This window comes from Panulirus ornatus, chromosome 41 (genome assembly GCF_036320965.1).
Source record: "Panulirus ornatus isolate Po-2019 chromosome 41, ASM3632096v1, whole genome shotgun sequence".
Lineage (NCBI taxonomy): Eukaryota > Metazoa > Arthropoda > Malacostraca > Decapoda > Palinuridae > Panulirus > Panulirus ornatus.
Window position 1 is genome coordinate 7,865,503 of NC_092264.1, and position 25,974 is coordinate 7,891,476.

General features: G+C 42.0%; 1 protein-coding gene across 1 annotated transcript; it reads left to right on the forward strand.

Moving 5' to 3' along the window:
- The first annotated feature begins 15,058 nt into the window (after positions 1 to 15,058).
- LOC139761774 (glutamate receptor 4-like) lies at positions 15,059 to 21,226 on the forward strand. The gene is made up of 5 exons (XM_071686210.1): positions 15,059 to 15,270; positions 15,773 to 15,905; positions 16,522 to 16,672; positions 17,563 to 17,680; positions 18,167 to 21,226. The coding sequence occupies exons 1-5, from the start codon at positions 15,121 to 15,123 to the stop codon at positions 18,263 to 18,265; spliced, it is 651 nt and encodes a 216-aa protein (XP_071542311.1). The 5' UTR covers positions 15,059 to 15,120; the 3' UTR covers positions 18,266 to 21,226.
- Positions 21,227 to 25,974: the final 4,748 nt, after the last annotated feature.

Sequence of the window (25,974 nt, forward strand, 5' to 3'; positions counted from 1 at the left end):
CCTAATCAGTCAGGGTAGCTGAGAGCAAACAGATCCTGACGGACACGGAAGCAGGAAGGATAATATTCACAACGTCCCTGATATCATTTACATCCCAACAAACACAGAATACAAAGGAATACCAAGGATTTCAAACTGCAACGGTCGTTTTTGAGGCTGTTTGTAACAGTGGACGACGTCAGAAACTCGTATATTTTTGCAGGAATAGTAGAAAGGCATACGGTGAAACAAGTCCAATAAAGAGGAAAACTAATTTATACACAAATTCAACGATGATTATTCATAAACAAATATATCTGCTAAACTGCGGAGTCGATGGGATGTTAGGTCGACAGGAAGGGCCTTCCGCTCAAGGACAGAAAAACTAAGTGACTGATAAAAAGTACTCAGAGTCCATAAGAAGGGGATGTATTAATGCACACAAATCCTCGTTCTAGTAACTCAATCAAAAGCTTCAGAGAAGAAAAAGAAAGAGTCAGTAAGACCGGAATAAGAGGCACTGCATTCAGCCCTTACTATATGAACCTTGGATATGGTGGCCTAGTCTTTACCCTGACCCTTAAAGATCAGGTTAGTCATGCTATTAATACAGACAGTATGAGGGTTGTATTGTAGTGTCCAATGGCAGCTAAGGGAACCCTGATATAAGCATGAACAAAAATAATCTAGAGTAGACTGAAGTAACAAATGGTTGATCTGCTTCAATTTTTCATAAATATTTTTCCATCACGTGAAAATAAGGGCAATATCAGTAAGATCACTCACTCCTATAAACTGACAGGATAATATAAACGTGAGGCTTTCCACCTAGATTCGACATTACGGCCCGACACAACCCTGATAATACTATGCGTCTGTTGGGACAAATTTCACTTCATACTACCGTCTGGTAGAGACAAGAAGGCTTTTCTTTATTCGTGGTTACATTCTGTTTCCAGTTACCATGCACCTCACCAGCTCCCAGTAATCATACAGTTCACTACTTTCCCGGTATACACTATTCTAGTTTCCCAGTAATCATACACTCTAATATTTTCCAGTTATATACATCTTACTAATTCCCAATAACCGTACATTTCACTAGTTCTCAGTAAACATACACTTAACTAGTTTCCAGTTATCATACACTTCAGTAGTTCCCAATAATAAAACACTTCACTAGTTTCCACTTATCCTGTACTTCATAAGTTCCTAATAATGAAACACTTCACTAGTTTCCACTTATCCTGTACTTCATAAGTTCCAAATAATAAAACACTTCACTAGCATCCAGTTATTGTGCATATATGTAATTAGAATTAGAAAATAGTTAAGTAGTTGTAAAAGAAGTGTAGAAGAGGGAGTTACTTCTTACATTTATTGGAACCGACAGCTTCTTTTTTTTTTTCTGAAGCTGGACATAAACATTGTTTTAGCATTATTTCTGATATATTCTTTCTCTTTATGGCTAATATAATCAGTACCTTGGTCCATAGTTTTAGCGAAGATTCTTCCTTCCTAACCCCTCTCTCACCCGAGTTAGTGATCCCCCATAAAACCCATCTAAGAGCAATCATGAATAACTGAACAGTAGTCCCATGGTGCCCCATCTTCGACAGACTGCTGGTTGCTGGTTCAGCAGAGGCCGTGGGCTGGTACTCCGGGAGCCTCTCCTGCCCTACCCGAGGACACTGTATGGAGCCAGTATTATAGTCGTCATTGTAAAGGTTAGTGGATGGTCCACATCACCTGCTTAACTCATTACTCACTTGGGATACTACAGTACTATACAGCCGGGCGTGTCTGTCACACTAAGTGACGATACCTATGGTTCGCTCAACGATCATTCATCATTGAGCAGTGAACAGGTGCTGATACCTGACATGAGTGGTGGTACTACACACCTGGCGATGCCTGGAGGGCGTACCTTTTCATACAATATACACTGTAATACTACACATCGTATTGTATTACACGCCAGTGGTACTTCATATGTGGGAAGGAGTTACGTAGTTACGTAGGCTATGCACCTAAAAGGAATCGCCCGCTTGTAAATTGCACACACCTAATCATACTGCCCATCATCTTGTATATCAGCAGATTACTTGCTGCACCACACATCTGGTTACATTGCACGTGAATTATCAGCTTTAAAGAATGTCTTCTGTACAGAAGAAATCCATCGTATTTCTTTAAGCTCAACTGCACGTTCCAAAGCACAACGATACGCCCCTTGAGAACGAATGAACGTTCTTCAGCACCAACATACGTCCATTCAGAAAGACGGCACAATCCTTACGTATAATGGCATGACCTATGACCTTATTCATCATACCTAAAGGTCATGTCGTCGTGTTCAAGGGCTGTACCGCTGTGCTCAATGATCGCTAAGTTATACTGAAGGTCCTCATCGTAAGCGTCAAGTCCATAGTCATCGACGTAATCTCCGTCCCACACAGGACTTCATCGAAGCTGTGCGGGTGGGTCCGAGACGATCCCATCTGGTAGGCTACCTGGGAAAGGTGATCAACGCACTGGCACGGAGTCTGGGCTTCCACTACACCATCATGGAAGGCTCTAGCTTCGGTTCCAAGACAACCAATGGCTCCTTCGACGGCGTCGTCGGACATATCGAACGAAAGGTGAGTGATAAGCACCTAAGACCAGCAAGTACGACTGTACGACCCCTTACTACACTGTGTGACAACCGGCATGACCACAAGGATCAGGTTCGAAGGTCAAGACCACTAACATCATAACCAAAGGTCGTACCGTCGCGCTGAAGGGGTTAACTTGATATTTCTAAGCGACTTTAATTTCTGGTTTAAAGAAGAACTGTCTGCCAACTTTACCCTGAGGTGGGTGGGAGATAAGCGAGGTGAGTGTCAAGTGCTGTAACCACGGAGGTGGACAGTTCAGGTGAAGCTTAAACCTTAGACTCACCAGCCTGACCAGGACACGTGTCTAGCTCTACTGGATTGTACTCAGATCTTTTTAGATGGATGTCTATATACGCATATAAACAAACAATATATATATATATATATATATATATATATATATATATATAGCCAAAACGTCATATTAACGAAGCTTCGACTAACAGGAGTTTTACAGAAAATCTGTAACGTCAATTAAATGTTCCATAAATGGTATAGTCAATGGCTTGTCAGATGTAAACTCGATGCTAAACAATCCCTGTGGATTACTGTTTACGTAGGAATCAATCGCATGGTAATCCACCGTCCAAGTTTCTCTTCGGGAAAAAGATAAATCCTAGATGTATACTGTGCCTTTGAACAAGCGAAGAGCAATTGTTCTGTCTCTACAGCAACAGATATCATCTATTTGTGTACACTGGGTGGGAAAATGGTTTCATTCATCAGCCTGCACCACTTTCTTTTTCCTTTACCAATGTCTACATAACCTTGAATTTTCCGGTGGTAACCTCGTTCACTTGTTCTTCACTTAGCTTGTTCCACGAGTCTACAACCCTGTTGATGAAGAAGTGCTAGCTCATGTCCCTCCACAAACTTCTCTTGCCTAACTTCCAGCTGGGATCTCTTGTACCAGCCGCTCTTCTTTAATTGGTGTTGGGTCCTCACAGCTTGGCTCTGGTCTCTGGACAAATAAAAGGTTGGAAAAATTGACTTGGGATCCCTTGTTCTCTTGCTTCTGACTTAATTCTGACAGGCTTTAAACGTTTTGCACTGCGGGGCTTAGCTGTTAATAATTCTTATGGCGTTACTAATTATAAGTGATCCCAATTCCATAGCTATTTCGGTCTTTCTTTTATCAAGTTACATCCATAGATGGATACCTCAAAGAGTTTCCTACAAATTGTAGTTTTTCTGCAATTTCATATTCTGCTCGAATATAAAGTACAAAATTATTCCCTTCTCCTGAATCTTATTCCGCCTTCTATCTGCACAGAATCATTTTAAAACTGTTCATCTGCGATTCGAACAAGCCTTCCTAGTCTTTCGGGAGTTTGCACCTAAACTAGTTCCGATCTTTTCTCATCTATTCCGTCTTTGCCTAATCACCCAGACTTCATCTTAGAAGCATGCCTTGGTTCAGCCCATCCCTAAGAATGGAGAAGCACTTAATCCCTCCAACTGTCTCCCTATTGCTCTCTCTTCAGTTGTCTCAAAGTTTTTGAAGACCTTCTTTACTTTCACTTTCTTAAGATCATATAATCTCATACTCATCTACCCATATCACCAATACACCTTTGGCGGTGAAATGACCGATGATGATTTCCGTGTAACTCACCTCTGATCCTCATCTCTTTGGGATTTTAATGACTTTCGTCATGGCTCTTCATATTTCCGAAGCAACTGACAGGGTGTACCATAAGTCTTTGCTCTCTAAGCTTCCTTCCTTTAGTTTTTCTATCTTCATCTTTTCCTCAAATGCACATCTTTTTAGTTGATCCATTACAGTAGGTGTTGATAATGTGACTTCACCCTCTTATCCTGCCAACAGCGATCCCCCGCAAGGTTCTGTCATGTTACCGGCCCTCTTTCCTGTCTCTGTAACATTCCTTCGGCCTGTAACTCGACTCATTCTCACGCCGGTAGTTCTATTTTACATACTTCCATTCACTTTCCCTCCCCTCCTGATTCCAATACTTGTTCTGCTCGTGCTGAAAATACATATCCTGTCTAAATTCGAACTTGTGCAGCATACTGTAATAACGAAGCAGTATCCAGGTTAAATTTAGCGGTGAAGAAAAGCAGAGATTAAATACCATATGAGAACTGACTGTAATGATACATCATTCTTTCTCCAAACTGTGAGGCTTTGGAACACTCCTCAGTCTTTCTTCCATCCTCCTTACTACAATATTTCCACCTTTAATAGTCAAGACAACTTAAACCTGAGGAGCTCCAATCATCTTAACCATTACCATTTCAAAACAAAACTAAACATATCTCCCTTCCCTTCAAAATAAACACACACACACACACACACACACACACACACACACACACACACATATATATATATATATATATATATATATATATATATATATATATATATATATATATATATATATATATATATATATATATATATATATACATACATATATATATATATATATATATATATATATATATATATATATATATATATATATATATATATATATATATATATATATATAGGTTTGCGGCAGGGGTCTGTGATGTCTCCATGGTTGTTTAATATGTTTATGGATGGGGTTGTTAGGGAGGTGAATGCAAGAGTTTTGGAAAGAGGGGCAAGTATGAAGTCTGTTGGTGATGAGAGAGCTTGGGAAGTGAGTCAGTTGTTGTTCGCTGATGATACAGCGCTGGTGGCTGATTCATGTGAGAAACTGCAGAAGCTGGTGACTGAGTTTGGTAAAGTGTGTAAAAGAAGAAAGTTAAGAGTAAATGTGAATAAGAGCAAGGTTATTAGGTACAGTAGGGTTGAGGGTCAAGTCAATTGGGAGGTAAGTTTGAATGGAGAAAAACTGGAGGAAGTAAAGTGTTTTAGATATCTGGGAGTGGATGTAGCAGCGGATGGAACCATGAAAGCGGAAGTGAATCATAGGGTGGGAGAGGGGGCAATAATCCTGGTAGATTTGAAGAATGTGTGGAAGTCGAGAACATTATCTCAGGAAGAAAAAATGGCTATGTGGAAGGAATAGTGGTTCTAACAATGTTGTATGGTTGCGAGGCGTGGGCTATTGGATAGAGTAGTGCGCAGGAGGGTGGATGTGCTGCAAATGAGATGTTTGAGGACAATATGTGGTGTGAGGTGGTTTGATCGAGTAAGTAATGTATGGGTAAGAGAGATGTAAGGAAATAAGAAGAGCGTGGTTGAGAGAACAGAAGAGGGTGTTTTAAAATGGTTTGGTCACATGGAGAGAATGAGTGAGGAAAGATTGACCAAGAGGATATATGTGTCAGAGGTGGAGGGAACGAGGAGAAGTGGGAGACCAAATTGGAGGTGGAAAGATGGAGTGAAAAAGATTTTGAGTGATCGGGGCCTGAACATGCAGGAGGGTGAAAGGCGGGCAAGGAATAGAGTGAGTTGGATCGATGTGGTATAAGGGTCGACGTGCTGTCAATGGATTGAATCAGGGCATGTGAAGCGTCTGGGGCAAACCATGGAAAGTTCTGCGGGGCCTGGATGTGGAAAGGGAGCTGTGGTTTCGGGCATTATTGCATGACAGCTAGAGACTGAGTGTGAATGAATGGGGCCTTTGTTGTCTTTTCCTAGCGCTACCTCGCACACATTAGGGGGAGGGGGATGTTATTCCATGTGTGGCGAGGTGGCGATGGGAATGAATAAAGGCAGACAGTGTGAATTGTGTGCATGTGTATATATGTATATGTCTGTGTGTGTATATATATGTGTGCATTGAGATGTATGGGAATGTATATTTGCGTGTGGGGACGTGTATGTATATACATGTGTATGGGGGTGGGTTGGGCCATTTCTTTCGTCTGTTTCCTAGCGCTACCTCGCAAACGCGGGAGACAGCGACAAAGCAAAATAAATAAAATATATATATATATATATATATATATATATATATATATATATATATATATATATATATATATATATATATATATATTATCATTATTATCATCATCATTATTACTATTATCATTATTATTATTATTATTATCATTATAATTACATATATATATATATATATATATATATATATATATATATATATATATATATATATATATATATATATATATATATATATATATGTATGTGAGAAATACTTAGAAAAGCAAATGGATTTGTATGTAGCATTTATGGATCTGGAGAAGGCATATGATAGAGTTGATAGAGATGCTCTGTGGAAGGTATTAAGAATATATGGTGTGGGAGGAAAGTTGTTAGAAGCAGTGAAAAGTTTTTATCGAGGATGTAAGGCATGTGTACGTGTAGGAAGAGAGGAAAGTGATTGGTTCTCAGTGAATGTAGGTTTGCGGCAGGGGTGTGTGATGTCTCCATGGTTGTTTAATTTGTTTATGGATGGGGTTGTTAGGGAGGTGAATGCAAGAGTTTTGGAAAGAGGGGCAAGTATGAAGTCTGTTGGGGATGAGAGAGCTTGGGAAGTGAGTCAGTTGTTGTTCGCTGATGATACAGCGCTGGTGGCTGATTCATGTGAGAAACTGCAGAAGCTGGTGACTGAGTCTGGTAAAGTGTGTGAAAGAAGAAAGTTAAGAGTAAATGTGAATAAGAGCAAGGTTATTAGGTACAGTAGGGTTGAGGGTCAAGTCAATTGGGAGGTGAGTTTGAATGGAGAAAAACTGGAGGAAGTGAAGTGTTTTAGATATCTGGGAGTGGATCTGGCAGCGGATGGAACCATGGAAGCGGAAGTGGATCATAGGGTGGGGGAGGGGGCGAAAATTCTGGGAGCCTTGAAGAATGTGTGGAAGTCGAGAACATTATCTCGGAAAGCAAAAATGGGTATGTTTGAAGGAATAGTGGTTCCAACAATGTTGTATGGTTGCGAGGCGTGGGCTATGGATAGAGTGGTGCGCAGGAGGATGGATGTGCTGGAAATGAGATGTTTGAGGACAATGTGTGGTGTGAGGTGGTTTGATCGAGTAAGTAACGTAAGGGTAAGAGAGATGTGTGGAAATAAAAAGAGCGTGGTTGAGAGAGCAGAAGAGGGTGTTTTGAAATGGTTTGGGCACATGGAGAGAATGAGTGAGGAAAGATTGACCAAGAGGATATATGTGTCGGAGGTGGAGGGAACGAGGAGAAGAGGGAGACCAAATTGGAGGTGGAAAGATGGAGTGAAAAAGAGTTTGTGTGATCGGGGCCTGAACATGCAGGAGGGTGAAAGGAGGGCAAGGAATAGAGTGAATTGGAGCGATGTGGTATACCGGGGTTGACGTGCTGTCAGTGGATTGAATCAGGGCATGTGAAGCGTCTGGGGTAAACCATGGAAAGCTGTGTAGGTATGTATATTGGCGTGTGTGGACGTATGTATATACATGTGTATGGTGGTGGGTTGGGCCAATTCTTTCGTCTGTTTCCTTGCGCTACCTCGCAAACGCGGGAGACAGCGGCAAAAAAAAAAAACAAAAAAAAAAAAAAAAAAATATATATATATATATATATATATATATATATATATATATATATATATATATATATATATATATATATATTACAAAGGTGTGTGAGGTGTGACAGAACAAGAGAAGCAGTACAATATTTTATGTTCTCTGTGCCTGAATCCCGAACGATCATGTTTCCGTTTATTTTTTAACTTTTCATCAGAGGCGTCACCCTTTAGGCAGTTTGGATACATTTATAAGCTTTATCAATTACCGGGATTGTAAGGGCAAAGGTTATCAGAGAATAAACAACTCTATTCTTTTCCTTGGTGTTAACTGAAGAACTGATATCCGTTTTCAAAAGAAAGATGTTTGGAGACGCTTATTCTCATAACCACCACGAAAATAAATGCATGAGTGGTCAAAGGAATATACGAAAAAAGTAACATGAACACCAAAGAACACACACATACATACATAAACGCTCACACAAGCACACACATACACACAGAGCTACAAACATTATAACGTTCTTCTGGCTTCGTCATTTCGTTTCGTGGTGGTGCGTGACGTGGTTGCGTAACGTGGCCATGGTGGTCCGTGACGGGTTCCTGTGACGGCGTGTGGCGTCCTGCAGGAAGGGGACCTGGGTCTCGCCTCACTCAGCATCACTTCCAGCCGCTACCAAGCCATCGACTATACCAGCTGGCTCCAGTTCCACCCAAGCCTCTTTGTAACTAGGGGATCCAGATATCTCAAAGACCCCCTAGGTGTCTTCAAACTCTACACCTGGCAGGTGAGTCGTACTCGTCCTCATTCATATCTGGTGATTATGAATACATGTTGAAGTCTTCGGAAGTCTCCTACCCACACAGCCCCCGGGCTGGGCCTTCACAATCTCTTCCACGAAACAAAAGAAATTATAGCAAAACTTGTTATCACCAGAGAAGCTAAAGTTTACAAAGCTTAACTGCTAGATTCTTAATGTTACAAAGGTGGTTTTTTTTTTTTTTTTTACCACTCACGGTCTGGGTATGTTTCCTGTTGATTCACGTGAATATATACAATATTTCACCCGCAAGAGAGACGCATGGAATAGCACCGACTAGTGATTTACAGAAAACATAAACAGGATCTCAAATATACAATAAATCTTGGGCGTTTCACATGGACAGTGAACCCAAGAGTGTTTCAATAACAGAGCGTTTGACATATACAGTGTATTCAACAGCGTAACACTTTTACAGTGCACCAACCCAACATTGCACAATCCCAGATATACAGCTTAGGGGCATTTCTGAGATAATTCACTGGTCTTAGGATATCCAGGTGCCTAGGATATCCCTGTGGCTAGGATATTCTAGTAGACAAGATATCCTCGTGGTTAGGATTTTGGTTAGTTTATCCCAGTGGCTAGGATATTTCAGTGGCTAAGCGTGACCAATAAAGATACCCCCCACCCCTCTCTCTCTCTTTCTCTCTCTCTCTCTCTTTTCATAGGGATGGAGCGTAATCGCTGGGTTCCTCGTGTTCTCGGCGTTATGGCTATGGGTCTTCTGGTGGTCTGCGAGGTTCGAGGGCCAGGTGGGGCTCACTCCCTCCTCTAGAGGAACTCACAAGGCGGACCAGCCCACAGACCGATCCAGCACATGGCAAATGGAGTGTAGGAGGCCGAGCTTCTGGTCCGTGATGGCCACTGTCCTGAAGGCCATAGTCTACCAAGGTAAAGCAACGAGTTTCTCTGTCGAAGGATCTTGGTCCACACACGAGATGTATCTGTTACACACACACACACACACACACACACACACACACACACACACACACACACACACACACACAAACACACACACACACACACACACACACACACACACACACACACACACACACACACACAAACACACACATACACACACACACACACACACACACACACACACACACACACACACACACACACACACACTCTACGTTTGTATTCGCTGGATTTTATGTTCCCACTGAGAGGCAAGTTAAGGACATATTTACGTGAACCTCTTCGTCTATGTGTACGTGTCACTGACCCGACTGTGAGTATGATAATATTTGTGTAATCAACTCAGTTGTTAATCATATATAGATTGAACTGAAACAGATTTGCTCCGTGGATAATGGGGATGTGCACGTGAAATCATGGTGGTTATGAATGAATTTGTGAAAAAAAAAATCATGTGTTAAATCTACATACAATATCCAGATATTCAAGATCTACTCATGAATTAAAATTCATCAGTTTGGCAGTAAAGTAACAACAACTCACGATCACTTGTCACCAGTTACCAGTGGCATTCAGGATGTTCCCATGTGTCAGTCTCCAGTCATTTTGGATTCTGTTGATCAAGTCGAGACACGTTTTATTATATATAATTAACAAATTCTTTTGTGTCAGCTCCTCCACGCACTCTAAATTTACAATGCTCAATGTAAAGATCTTCCCTCTGTGTTTGTTGTGCCTGGTCCACGCACTCTAATTTTGTATTGAATAATCTACGGATTTTTCATGTGTTTGTCCGTATTGAACGATGTGCGGATTTGCCTTTGTGTCGGTTCGTTCATACACTCTTGTATTGTCTCCTTTATAAATGCTTGCCGATTACTGATTACCTAACCCAAATCAGATTCAACGTTATTTTTCTACATATTTTCATTAATATGATTTCAGAGAATGGGATGTCTGTACTGGGAATTATATACTTATATATAAATATGTGTGTGTGTGTGTGTGTGTGTGTGTGTGTGTGTGTGTGTGTGATAACAAGTTGTGGTGATATGAGAAGATGGAGTGAGTATTTTGAAGGTTTGTTGAATGTGTTTGATGATAAGAGTAGCAGATATAGGGTGTTTTGGTCGAGGTGGTGTGCAAAGTGAGAGGGTTAGGGAGAATGTTTTGGTAATCAGAGAAGAGGGAGTAAAAGCTTTGTGGAAGATGAAAGGCGGCAAGGCACCGGGTTTGGATGGTATTGCAGAGGAATTTATTGAAAAAGGGGGTGATTGTATTGTTAACTGGTTGGTAAGGTTATTTAATATATGCATTACTCATAGTGAGGTGCCTGAGGGTTGGCGGAATGCTTGCATAGTGCCACTGTACAAAGGCAAAGGAGATAAAGGTGAGTGCTCAGATTACAGGGGTATTTGCTGAGTATTCCTGGGAAATCATATGGAAGGGTATTGATTGAGAGGATGAAGGCATGTACAGAGCATCAGATTGGGGAAGAGCAGTGTGGTTTCAGAAGTGGTAGAGGATGTGTGGATCAGGTGTTTCCTTTGAAGAATGTATGTGAGAAATAATTAGAAAAGCAAATGGATTTATATGTAGCATTTATGGATCTGGAGAACGCATATGATAGAGTTGATAGAGATGCTCTGAGGAAGGTATTAAGAATATATGGTGTGGGAGGAAAGTTGTTAGAAGCAGTGAAAAGTTTTTATCGAGGATGTAAGGCATGTGTACGAGTAGGAAAAGAGGAAAGTGATTGGTTCTCAGTGAATGTTGGTTGCGAGGGCTGCGTGATGTCTCCATGGTTGTTTAATTTGTTAATGGATGGGGTTGTTAGGGAGGTGAATGTAAGTTTTAGAAAGAGGGGCAAGTATGCAGTCTGTTGTGGATGAGAGAGCTTGTGAAATGAGTCAGTTGATGTTCGCTGATGATACAGCGCTGGTGGCTGATTCGGGTGAGAAACTGCAGAAGCTGGTGACTGAGTTTGGTAAAGTGTGTGAAAGAAGGAAGCTGAGAGTAAATGTGAATAAAAGCAAGGTTATTAGGTACAGTAGGGTTGAGAAACAAGTCAATTGGGAGGCAATTTTGAATGGAGAAAAACTGGAGGAAGTGAAGTGTTTTAGATATCTGGGAGTGGATTTGGCAGCGGATGGAACCATGGAAGCGGAAGTAAATCATAGGGTGGGGGAGGAGGCGAAAGTTCTGGGAGCGTGGAAAAATGTGTGGAAGTCGAGAACGTTATCTTGGAAAGCAAAAATGGATATGTTTGAAGGAATTGTGGTTCCAACAATGTTATATGGCTGCGAGGCGTGGGCTATGGATAGAGTTGTGCGCAGGAGGATGGATGTGCTGGAAATGAGATGTTTGAGGACAATGTGTGGTGTGAGGTGGTTTGATCGAGTAAGTAACGTAAGGGTGAGAGAGATGTGTGGAAATAAAAAGAGCGTGGTTGAGAGAGCAGAAGAGGGTGTTTTGAAATGGTTTGGGCACATGGAGAGAATGAGTGAGGAAAGATTGACCAAGAGGATATATGTGTCGGAGGTGGAGGGAACGAGGAGAAGAGGGAGACCCTCAACCCTACTGTACCTAATAACCTTGCTCTTATTCACATTTACTCTTAACTTTCTTCTTTCACACACTTTACCAAACTCAGTCACCAGCTTCTGCAGTTTCTCACATGAATCAGCCACCAGCATTGTATCATCAGCGAACAACAACTGACTCACTTCCCAAGCTCTCTCATCCCCAACAGACTTCATACTTGCCCCTCTTTCCAAAACTTTTGCATTTACCTCCCTAACAACCCCATCCATAAACAAATTAAACAACCATGGAGACATCACACACCCCCTACCGCAAACCTACATTCACTGAGAACCAATCACTTTCCTCTCTTCCTACACGTACAGATGCCTTACATCCTCGATAAAAACTTTTCAGTGGGTTGGGCCATTTCTTTCGTCTGTTTCCTTGCGCTACCTCGCAAACGCGGGAGACAGCGACAAAGTATAATAATAATAAAAAAAATATATATATTATATATATATTATATATATATATTATATATATATTATATATATATATTATATATATATTATATATATATTATATATATATATATTATATATATATATTATATATATATTATATATATATTATATATATATATTATATATATATATTTTATATATATATTTTATATATAATATATATGTATATATATATATATATATATATATATATATATATATATATATATATATATATATATATATCAAACTTGATCGTCGTTTCCCAAGCTAGTATGGTAACGCCAGGAAAAGACAAAGAAAAGCCGCATTCATTCTCGCCAATTCTCTAGCTATCATGTGTAATGCACTAAAACCACAGCTCCGTATCCACAACCCGGCCCCACAGACGTTTCCATAGTTTATTACGGCCGTTTCTCATGCCCTGGTTCAGTCCACTTACAATGCCTCGCATCCATATAATATTGTTGGGACTACTATACTTTCCAAACATACCCATTTCTTCCTCAACAGATAGTGATCTCTCTTTCCACACCTTCCGCGCTCCCTGAACCTTCGCCTCCTTTCCCACCCTATGACTTACTTCCCATTCAATAGTTCCATTTGCTGCCATGTCCACTCTTAGATATATATTTCACTTCTTCCAATTTTTCTCCATTCAAACTCACACCCTAACTTGACCCTCGACCCTTGCTTTTTACTCTCAAATCCCTCCTTTCACACACTCTACCAAACTCAGTCACCAGTCTACAGTTTCTCCTTAGAATCTGCCATCAATTCTGTATCATCATTAATACTTATATATTTCCTTAAATGTGATACAACTGTAATATCCAGTTTTTTGGTACTAATTTCTTTTTTCTATATCCAGTTTGTTTGGTCCTCATTTTTTCTTCTAAGTTAGAAAGATTCAGAAAATGGAACTTGGAAAGAAGGATTTGTCACTTTTCATCCCATAAAAGAAATATCGGACATCAGAGCCACTCATGCGATGCGGACTGGGTCGGAAATAAAACTCATAAAGTTTCGAGGGATAATGAAAAAATAAAGTTTACCCCAGTCACGTCACATGCATTTTTTTCTCTTTTTTTTTTAAAACATTGTTCACTTTACATGACACAGTGAGGTTTATAGTAGAAACTGCAACTTTAAGCTCTTGAGTACGACAGCAAGACCCTTAAGCACGATACGACACTTAGTCACTACGGTACGACCATTGAAAACAACGATGCGACCCTTAGGTATAAAGGCCTGGCATGGCCTTTAATCCGATCCTTAAGGGAGACAGATCAAAAACTAGGTCATCATAACCAAGGGTCGTACCGTCGTGCTCAAGAGAGCCGTGTGGTCGTATTCAAAGATCGTCCCTCCTGCTTAAGGGCTCGCTGACACTACATCATCATCTTATGAGCGTAAGAAGCAACATGACAGCAACCTATACAAGAAGAGCAGTGAAGTCCAGTTAAGAATGTATGGCATCTACGAACAACCCAAAAACACACTTCACATTTGTATGATGGAACCAGCAGATAGGACAAACATGAACCCTCCTTCACCAACGCGGGAAACACATCTCACCTTATTTCGCTTCTGTGAACGGCACCAGCGCAGCGTAAAGGGAAGACAGTACACCAAAGACAGACTTTTCTATATTCAAGCAACTGCCCAAAGTAGCAACTAAAGTTACATCGTCTCAGTACAGATAGTGAGTGAAGACTTCCTAAAAGATGCCATGACTGTCTGCATATAACCTTCATCTATAAACCTACCAAAGTTTTGTTCAGTTACCTCAATATTCCTTCATACATCTACTTCTCTCTAAAGAAAGGAACAACTGAGGCGAGGGGAAATCCCTCTGTTGTTCGTGGTGCACATCGGGTATCCGAGTAAGCGCACAAAGAGTGAAGACAAAGGATCACGTGACAGTATAGTCCCGTCTCTCTTATGAGTGAGGAAGAGGTTCAGGGTCGCTGTGCGGGATCCACTTCGCCTGATCTGATGTACTACATAGACGTAAATATGGAAACTGAAAAGTAACGGCTCGCGACTCGCTAGCCCTACATTATGACAAAATCTCGCCGTACCCACTCGCAGGTAAGTTCTCCCACTCCCTCACTCCCCTTTTTCTCACCATTCCTCTCTCTCTCTCTCTCTCTCTCTCTCTCTCTCTCTCTCTCTCTCTCTCTCTCTCTCTCTCTCTCTCGGGCGAGCAGGTTCCTTGCACCCTCCCGTGGACTCGCCTGCACGACTGGTGTACGTGTGCTCGTGGGTAGTGGTGATGATAGTGGTGGCGGTGTACAGCGGGAACCTCACGGCCTTCCTCTCCATCCCTATCATCAGTAAACCTCCATCTACCATCCGCCAGCTGGTCACCAGAGACTGGACCATCAGGCTCGACAAGGCCTACGGCACTCATGACCTGGTCAAGGTAATTCACGACTTCGTCAGGGTATTTACTCACCTACCTCTTTATGTGTAATGTCACGCCCTGAACAAGACCAAGGCCACGTCCTACACATGGTCACGTCACAACTTCGTCACAACCATCTCACGTAACCAGGATTACAGGTGATCTAGTTGTCAGCAAGGAACTGTTAGTCTTCGTGTTTCTAACACGATCAACCATGGTTTTAGAGATAGTAGCAACACCAAACGACACTTAAACAGTAGCATCAACAGCAGTGATAGCGGAACAACAGATGGAAAAGTAGCACCAGGAGCAACAGCAACAACAGTAGCAGTAACAGCAGATGTAACAGGTAACCACTGTGTGACACTAGCATGACATTAGTTATAACAAAAACTGTAGTATCAGTAGTAACATGACCTAATGTATTAGTAGCAAAATCTTTACAAATTTTCGTTTAATAGGATCAGTGGACCCAACAGATGTAGTTATAAGGATATAAGAAATTGTTTCTGGGCCGCAGGAAACCAAGACAGAAGATTACCAGACGTTATACAAGAGAGCGAAGGAACGCGGGTCCATCTTCGAGAACTTTGGCGCTACTGTAGAGAGTAAGACGGATATAAACGAACTCAAGAAGGACATTGCTCTAGTTAGTGAGTAACCCAACCTTGTGGCGAAGACGCTCTCTGTAGGACCTATTTGTGTGCTAACGTGAACAGGCTTTATACTCGTCTGTAGTTACGTATGTTTATTGTATGAGGAGGGACCTTTACACTCGTAGGGCCAGATTTACTGCATGTGTGTGTGTGTGTGTGTGTGTGTGTGTGTGTGTGTGTGTGTGTGTGTCTGTCTGTCTGTCTGTCTGTCTGTCTGTCTGTGTGTTGTGCTATATGAATTCAGAACTTATAACCGATGACTTTATATCTTTAAGACGTGGTTTCGGTTCCACTTGTGAATCGGGAGAGATCTCATCGGTTTATTGGCATTATTTCCAATTCTCTCTCGAATACTTGATATGTATGGAATATCTGCGTTATGACGGTTTCTGCACACACACACACACACACACACACACACACACACACACACACATACACATACACATACACAAACACACACACACACACACACATACACACACACACACACACATGGATTGAAATGGATCATCAAAAGAATGTAAAAAAAAAATAGTAATAATGGACTTTTCTTCAGCCTCTCCGAGTTCTTGTTTCATCGTTATTCTTTTCCTTGTTCTTGTCATGACAGTGGGTGAGACGGGGGCGTTCTACACGTTAAACAAGAACGCCCGGCCTGACGGAGGGTGCACCCTGGCCTATAGTCAAGAAGCCATGGGCAAAGAGTATGCCGCCCTTGCCCTCCCAAAGCAGTCGCTACTAAAACCTGTGTTTGATAAGAAGTGAGTCACACACACACACACACACACACACACACACACACACACACACACACAATGATTGATGATACGAGGATGTTTAGGGAGGATCTGGAAGTGTAGAACTGTGAAGGCTTTCCAAGCGAGAGTAAAGCTGCAGGTAAGGACACAAAAATTCACAGCTGGTAGCACACATATAATGGCTGCAGTGAAAAACGTTTATTCTCAGAACATACCACATATAGAACAAAGTTAAGAAAATACAGCACATTGCTAGGGACCATGAAAAACGACAGAGAGCACTAGAGGAGGAGGACAAACTGTATAACACTATAATGGAGTGGAAATAGAAAATAGAAAACTGGAGGATGCTCTCAACACGAGTACACATCAATATGTAGTCTCCCAAAGAGGGAAGAAGAAGGAGCAGGATGTATGTCGATCGGGTATACAATGGACAATGAAAGGGAAGAGGGGCAGGAACTAGATGATTTTCTAAGGAAAACAAAGGTAATTCAACAGGAACAGAAAAAGATTTTAGGAGAATCGGTAAATACAGACAGGGTAGTTGGGGAGGATCACTGAATTTTATCTTTGATCGTACCTAAACCAAAACTAATACACTGTTCTAAATAAATACTTTTCCTTCATCATGTATTTGCATAACAAGATCCGAGTAAGTCCACGACTGACATTAATTGCACCTATTTATTCCTCTCAGGTCATCTTCCACTATCACAAACAACCTCGAAATGACCCACGGGTCTGTGCTGGATATATTCCTTTGTACATATCAGTACAATGTAGGGAGATGTAAAAAGCTAAATGATTAACCAAAGAAGTTTCAGCACCGAAAACTCAGTTCCGCATGAGAGATGACAAGACAAAATATACTTGTTTTTGTTCCTTTCCAGGCTGAGGTGGATGCGTCAAATGGGGGTACTACACAAGTACTACGATGACTCCTTCGGCGTTAAGTGTCACCAGAGCAACTTAATGTCCTCGGAGCCTTCAGCCATGACCCTTAGCCAGGTGAGTGAGTGTTGGGGATGGTACTAAGATCAGGGTGGAGGTGGAGAAGGAAGAGGAACCGAACAGGTGCCATAGGACAAGCTGTGAAGAAGATAATGCAGACTGGACACGGAAGAACGTGCTGATTACAAAATGAATTCAAACAGCAACAGACCAATGGATCCCTTACATCCTCTGTGGGACTGACCGTGTGTGTGTGTGCGTGTGTGTGTGTGTGTGTGTGCAAGTTCTTTCGCAACTTTGATCATGATCATATACGTGTATCATGCTAAGCTTATAAGTACCTTGTGCAAGACTGTACGGCCCATGAGCATGACGGTAAATACCCTTGGGCATTACGGTCAGGTCTTTGATCCATCTCTTAAGGATCTCAGGTCAAAGACAAGTCTACCATATTCAAAGGTCGAACCGTCGTAGCTCAAAGGTCGTATCATCCTCCACAAGGCGTGAGAACCCACTCTACTGACACCAGCCTTATACCTACAGCTCCTGGGAGTGTTCTACGTGTGGGCAGGAGGTGTGGGGATAGCTTGCCTGGTGTTCCTGGGCGAGGTGTTTGCTGGGACAGTCAAAGGAAAGAACTAACAAGGATAAAGAGATATCTCTCTGACTTTATCCACGTGTCTCTCTATCTCTTCATCTTGATGCTCTCACCTGAAATGGAAAATATTTGGTGAATCTGCAGCAAACTGTGGAAACTAACTGGAGTGTGTAAATCCTACCTATGAAAAAAAGAAAAGTTTTTTGTCACATTAAGTACACTGTACCACTGACCACACTGTACCACATACCACACTGTACCACTGACCACACTGTACCGCTAACCACACTGTACCACTGACCACACTGTGCCGCTAACCACACTGTACCACATACCACACTGTACCACTGACCACACTGTACCACATACCACACTGTACCACTGACCACACTGTACCGCTAACCACACTGTACCACTGACCACACTGTGCCGCTAACCACACTGTACCACTGACCACACTGTGCCGCTAACCACACTGTACCACATACCACACTGTACCACTGACCACACTGTACCACATACCACACTGTACCACTGACCACACTGTACCGCTAACCACACTGTACCACTGATCACACTGTGCCGCTAACCACACTGTATCACTGACCACACTGTACAACTGACCACACTGTACCACTGACCACATTGTACCGCTAACCACACTATATCACTAACCACACTGTATCACTGACCACACTGTACAACTGACCAAACTGTACCACAGACCACACTGTACCGCTAACCACACTGTATCACTGACCACACTGTACCACTGACCATTCTCTTCATAGATTCCCAATTAGTGATGGGACGTGCCGAAAAGGCTAACTACTTAATAATGTGCATCATTTTTATGTTTTGTTTTGATCTAATACAACAGAGATTTTGTCAGTAGGTGACGTAAACTACATGTGGACAGTGAAAGAAGTTATTAATTGAAGGGAGGAATGTATGGACACACCAAGAGGAAGATGGTAGATCTGACTGCTGATAGCATAGTTAGAAGTAAGTTGAAAGGCGGCAGTTAGACGATGGTTCGATTGCTCACCTCACCTTACTGACTGATGCACAGAAGACCCTCCAGCACCGCTCACCTTCCAGTGCGGCCTATCGTACGGGAGTAGCAGACGACCCTGCTAAGGCGCCCACCGCTCGCTACGACAACCTGCCCTCAGGAACTGGTACCTGCCCTTGGAGCTTCGGGAGAACAGCCTAATCCCGCTCACCTCAAGCGCACAAAGAGGGAACCACCTTCATCCGTCCGACGGCCGACACCAGATTTGTACGTACAAGGCAGGCCCAATTGCTAACCTGTGCTCTTGGACCACATCCTGTAGAGGGAGTGGGTCTTGGTTAGAGCTTTTACTGAGCACACCTCTAGGTCCCGGTAAGTTAGCCCTAACCCTTTGAGAGCACTCGCACTTTCTTGGCACCATGCGCCACGCCAATTTAATGTGGCAGATGTCACATGCATGGTGCCTTTCCCGGTGAAATCCCGTACGCCCTGAAGGACTTCCGGGGTGCCGTAATAGCTACGCTTGTACTGATGTGCAGCTGAAAGTGCGAAATGGACATCAGAGACTTGAGTATCGATGGTGAAAGCCTCTGTTCCTTTGGAAGCCACGTGTCCGGCTTCCTAAAGGACCCCACAATCGGAATGCGGGGCTCACAAGACACTTTGTACCCCCTCTGTCTCAATCGTCCGGCCAAATAGGCACTGATGTTGTCGTGCCTCTTTACCCTCCCATCATGGGTACGTGGATACATCTGCGCGATATGCCAGAGCGTGCCGGGCTTATGACAAGTGTCACAGAGGCCGTTGATCTCGGGCCGGCCTCTGGAAGCCCTGGCGGGTGTGGGTAAAGCGCCAATCCTCACTTGGACGGTCTTCACATAATCAGACCCGGACAGGAAGCGGTTCCCACTATTTACCCATCCACTAACCTGAGGCACGGTAGTAGATGGAGCGAGACCCGCACCGTCGACGGTGCTGATCAGATTAGCCCTCCATACGCGATGGCGTTCGAGTTTATTACTCGCCTGCCGACCAGCAATGCACGCGGGTCCAGTCTAGCGCTGCAGCATGCTCAACACTGCAGGCTTCCGGACAGCCGCCTGAATCACCGGGTCGGTCGAGGTGAGTAATATCTCAAACCTGGCTTGTTATTTAGTCGGACGGTGGAGACAAAGTCCGGTATACCAAGCCCACCATCTCCTGCCGCCGGGTGAAGTAAGCACAGGGAACGTCATGGGCTAGACGGAGCCAGCGGCTGGTACGTTAGTCCGTAATGATTGGTTATGCGTAGCGTGTGCCACGGAACGAAAACCCGTGACAAGGGTGGACGCTCCGGTAAGGATCGCACAGTACTGCCGCCCGAAGGAAGCAGAGGACTGCAGTCAGGAGATGGAGGCTGCCGCTGTGCTTCAGTGCTAGGATTGCCCTTTGGTAGTTGTCCTCCTGTACCAGCAAACGGAGCTGGACAACTTTCGACTCTCAGCTGTTGGGCGATATATGCTGGATAATCAATCAACGAAGCTAGGGCTTTAAGTTCGCAATCACTCAAGTTAGTCGGCTTAAAGGCTTTATAAAGCGAGCGATAATCCTTCTGCGACCACACTGTACCGCAAACCATACTGTACAACTGACCACACTGTACCACTGACCACACTGTACAACTGACCACACTGTACCACTGACCACACTGTACAACTGACCACACTGTACCACTGACCACACTGTACAACTGACCACACTGTACCACTGACCACACTGTACAACTGACCACACTGTACCACTGACCACACTGTACCACTGACCACACTGCGCCATCTCCTTCTTTACTCTTTCACCTTCGTAGTTCAGATTTCATACACATACCAAACGATTACAAAAAAGAGTTTTCACCGATATTGATTAAAAAATCCAAAGAAAATCACAAACGCAAAACACATCACGACTTACGTTAATTAGTTTTCGTTACTCTCAACTGCAACACAAAGTTGGTTTTGTTGGTGCAACACTATTAAATTGTACTGATGTTAGTATTTAATAAAGCTATCACAAAGTCCTATTTCTTTTACTACTTCGTTTGAAGTGATCAAGGTAGACCATAGTACATATTGAATATATATATATATATATATATATATATATATATATATATATATATATATATATATATGTGTGTGTGTGTGTGTGTGTGTGTGTGTGTGTGTGTGTGTGTGTGTGTGTTTCCGGAAGGTATTAAGAATATATGGTGTGGGAGGCAAGTTGTTAGAAGCAGTGAAAAGTTTTTATCGAGGATGTAAGGCATGTGTACGTGTAGGAAGAGAGGAAAGTGATTGGTTCTCAGTGAATGTAGGTTTGCGGCAGGGGTGTGTGATGTCTCCATGGTTGTTTAATTTGTTTATGGATGGGGTTGTTAGGGAGGTAAATGCAAGAGTTTTGGAAAGAGGGGCAAGTATGAAGTCTGTTGGGGATGAGAGAGCTTGGGAAGTGAGTCAGTTGTTGTTCGCTGATGATACAGCGCTGGTGGCTGATTCATGTGAGAAACTGCAGAAGCTGGTGACTGAGTTTGGTAAAGTGTGTGAAAGAAGAAAGTTAAGAGTAAATGTGAATAAGAGCAAGGTTATTAGGTACAGTAGGGTTGAGGGTCAAGTCAATTGGGAGGTAAGTTTGAATGGAGAAAAACTGGAGGAAGTAAAGTATTTTAGATATTTGGGAGTGGATCTGGCTGAGGATGGAACCATGGAAGCGGAAGTGGATCATAGGGTGGGGGAGGGGGCGAAAATCCTGGGAGCCTTCAAGAATGTGTGGAAGTCGAGAACATTATCTCGGAAAGCAAAAATGGGTATGTTTGAAGGAATAGTGGTTCCAACAATGTTGTATGGTTGCGAGGCGTGGGCTATGGATAGAGTTGTGCGCAGGAGGGTGGATGTGCTGGAAATGAGATGTTTGAGGACAATGTGTGGTCTGAGGTGGTTTGATCGAGTAAGTAACGTAAGGGTAAGAGAGATGTGTGGAAATAAAAAGAGCGTGGTTGAGAGAGCAGAAGAGGGTGTTTTGAAATGGTTTGGGCACATGGAGAGAATGAGTGAGGAAAGATTGACCAAGAGGATATATGTGTCGGAGGTGGAGGGAACGAGGAGAGGTGGGAGACCAAATTGGAGGTGGAAAGATGGAGTGAAAAAGATTTTGTGTGATCGAGGCCTGAACAGGCAGGAGGGTGAAAGGAGGGCAAGAAATAGAGTGAATTGGATCGATGTGGTATACCGGGGTTGACGTGCTTTCAGTGGATTGAATCAGGGCATGTGAAGCGTCTGGGGTAAACCATGGAAAGCTGTGTAGGTATGTATGTTTGCGTGTGTGGACGTATGTATATACATGTGTATGGGGGTGGGTTGGGCCATTTCTTTCGTCTGTTTCCTTGCGCTACCTCGCAAACGCGGAAGACAACGACAAAGCAAAAAAAAAAAAAATATATATATATATATATATATATATATATATATATATATATATATATATATATATATATATATATATATATATATATATATATATATAATTAGAAACGAGAGGAGTGAATGAACATGACACGACTAACAACTCAGTAGGAAAGCAAGACAAAAAAAAAAATCATTACAGTTCATCATTCACTGACTTCTGGGGGGAAAAAAGGGAGGGGGGGGGGGGTCTTCAAGTAAGTAAGGAACAAGAAAAGGGCACATCATAAAGGCTACCACAAGACCAAACTATAATAATAGAAGACTGAACACCTGGAATGATATTACCGAATCGGGAGAGTATTCTAAATTAATCAAGAAATTCAAAAAGTAAAGAAAAAAGTTCGATATCAAGGTATTTAAGCACCTCCAGGATGAAATCCCACCCTACGTGATACTTTATCATAGGTACTTACAGAATTAAGTACACAAAAGAGCAGCTAATACAGAACATACATTCACATGATTGCCTACAATAAGGCATTAATTCTGTCAATGAGGGAGGACATTGATAATTTAAGTAAACAGCACTGACTATATATTATAGTATCCTATATCAATGTTGTCCACCTTTTTCTCTTATATGTCATATTTTCGTTTTCTTTTAACGTCAAATTGTAAGCGTAACTTAAAGATTAACTTAATCATTACCTATGAATGTTACCTGAAAACTAATTGATTTACTGGTTGATGTCGAGATCCTGAAAATAGAATATGCAATTGCTACATCATATAACATATATTAGGTGATGCTTAATTCCGGAAACTACACCGAAAAAGTCAGAAATTATTTTCCATTGTTGTAGTCAAACGAAAAATAACAAAACACCCTTGGCTGGGTATCATGACCATAAGTACTTACGAGAAACACATAATCTTGCATAAAGGTAGGCAAAATAACCGTAAAAATCATATGAAGAGTAAAAACATGTAACTATTTAAAATCAAAATCACTTACGATGAAACGAGCTTGGATAATCCACAATTTCATTAAGTAGATTCATGTCAAAAACATTTAACAAAAATAACAGTTGGTCAGGCATACATCCTTGAGGGACGCAACATGTTGTATTATAAGGTTCTAACCTCGCAACTCAAAATTAAGATCTACTCTCTCTAAGTGTGATTGCCGACAATCGATAACGTCATTGATAAAGCCCATGACACGCACCTTAACCTGCATGATATTATGATCTATTGTGTGCTTAACTCGGGCGATGGAGTCTAATAGCGGTGTGAACAGAGATTTAGAATCGAGGCAAATTTCATCTACATCTTTACAATCACTGACTGGAGCTCTGAGTTTACTACAGATATATCTTCCAAACCACAATTCTTTCGTGTAATGCTTGAGAAAGCGAACACTGAAGGTATCAAAATCATTTTTCTGTTGTTTCTATATTTTTAGTAGAATGAAAGAGTACATTAGAATCTGAATAAAGCCTTCATATTCGTACCAATTTTGTCTTGAATCGGTCAAGCATTGAGATATCGAGTCCTGAGCATTTAAAGAGTGTGTGAGGCGTGCAAGGGATACAACGAAATCGAGATTTGTGGTATACAGGGAGCGAGGTGGTGTCAGTGGGCTGAACATGGAATATGAATCAGTCACAGAAAACCAGGTCTCTGGGGCTTGGTTGTAGAGAAATGGCCCTGGTTTTGGTACATTATATAAGACAACTAGAGTGGATGAGAGCGCGTGAGGCCATTATTCGGGTGTTCCAGATGTTACCCCTGTAGTGGGAGATGGTGACATGTATAAAAAAAAAAATACGTGGCTTTATGTATATATGCATGATATACACCTAGGATCTATGCTAAGATCTTCAAAGGTAACATAAAAAAAAATCAGTAACCAACAGCGAAGAACCATATGTGTGTGTGTGTGTGTGTGTGTGTGTGTGTGTGTGTGTGTGTGTGTGTGTGTGTGCTTACACAAGTGTTCTCTGCTCGTCCTCTATAACCAGAATCTGTGGCGAAGGTCACTGAACGTCCCGTTGTAAGACCTTTTTCAGAACATTACCCCGATATCATCACCATTTGTATAATATACACATATGACTATGCTAAGATATCCAAAGGTAACGTCCAAAAAATTTTCAGTAACCAACAGCGAAGAACTGTGTGTGTGTGTGTGTGCGTGTGTGTGTGTGTGTGTGTGTGTGTGTATGTGTGTGTGCTTAAACAAGTGTTCGCTGCTCGGCCTCTTTAACAAGAATCTGGGCCGAAGGTCACTGAACCTCCTATTGTGTGACCCATTTCAGAACATTACTCCGATATCATCACAATATATTACATCAAAATCAATACCGTATTCTCTACCCAGTTTAGAGACTTCAAATATCAAAGTCTAAGGTTCTTATAAACATATGCAATTAAGATCTATTGCTGCTCGGGTATTGACACTGGGTTTATTAAAGGATAATGATGTTCAAGGTAAGCAACGCATGGAGGTGGGCAAAATTGATGTTATTCACTATGATGGTGGCCAAATGTGATGTAATACATCATACTAGTGGCTAAGTGTAAAATTATTCACTATGATGGTGGCTAAATGTAATATCATACACTGCTCTAGAAGCTAAGTGTAAAATTATTCACTATGATGGTGGTCAAGTTTATTATCAACTATACTGGTGACCAACTGGGATCTTATTCCTACAGTGGTTGCCAACGTGATATTATTCTCTCAACATAGGTCAAGCGTGACGTTATTGACTATAATTGCTGCCAAATGTGATGATATTCGCTATACGGGTGGCCTAAAGTGACACCTCTTCCTTATAGTGGTGGCCAAAAGTGACGCTCTTCACTATCATATTGGCCAAATGTGACGCTAGTCACTATAATGGTGGCCAAATGTGACGGTATTCATAATAATAGCTGCCGTAAGTAACGACCATTAAGTTGTTGAAGTGGGCAAACGTAATCCTGAGATATAGGAGTGCATCACCAAGCTTCAGCTGTGATGCCAGGAAAGTAGAGCTGAACGACTCTTAAAGCGGTACGGATGAGGCTACTGAAACTGAAAGCCTAAATGATCATTTCGGTCAACTACAATGGACAATGTAGCATGCATGTAGAGATGTGGTAGTGAGTCATGGCGAGGGAAGACTGGTGAGAACATGAGTGAGTTGGTTGGTTTGGTTGTTTGAGCTTTAGGCCTATCAACTGCCAGGGTCATTTAGGCCGTCAACGAAAGCTTCATCCACCAACCAAAAAATCTTTAACACCTTCCTCTGATGTT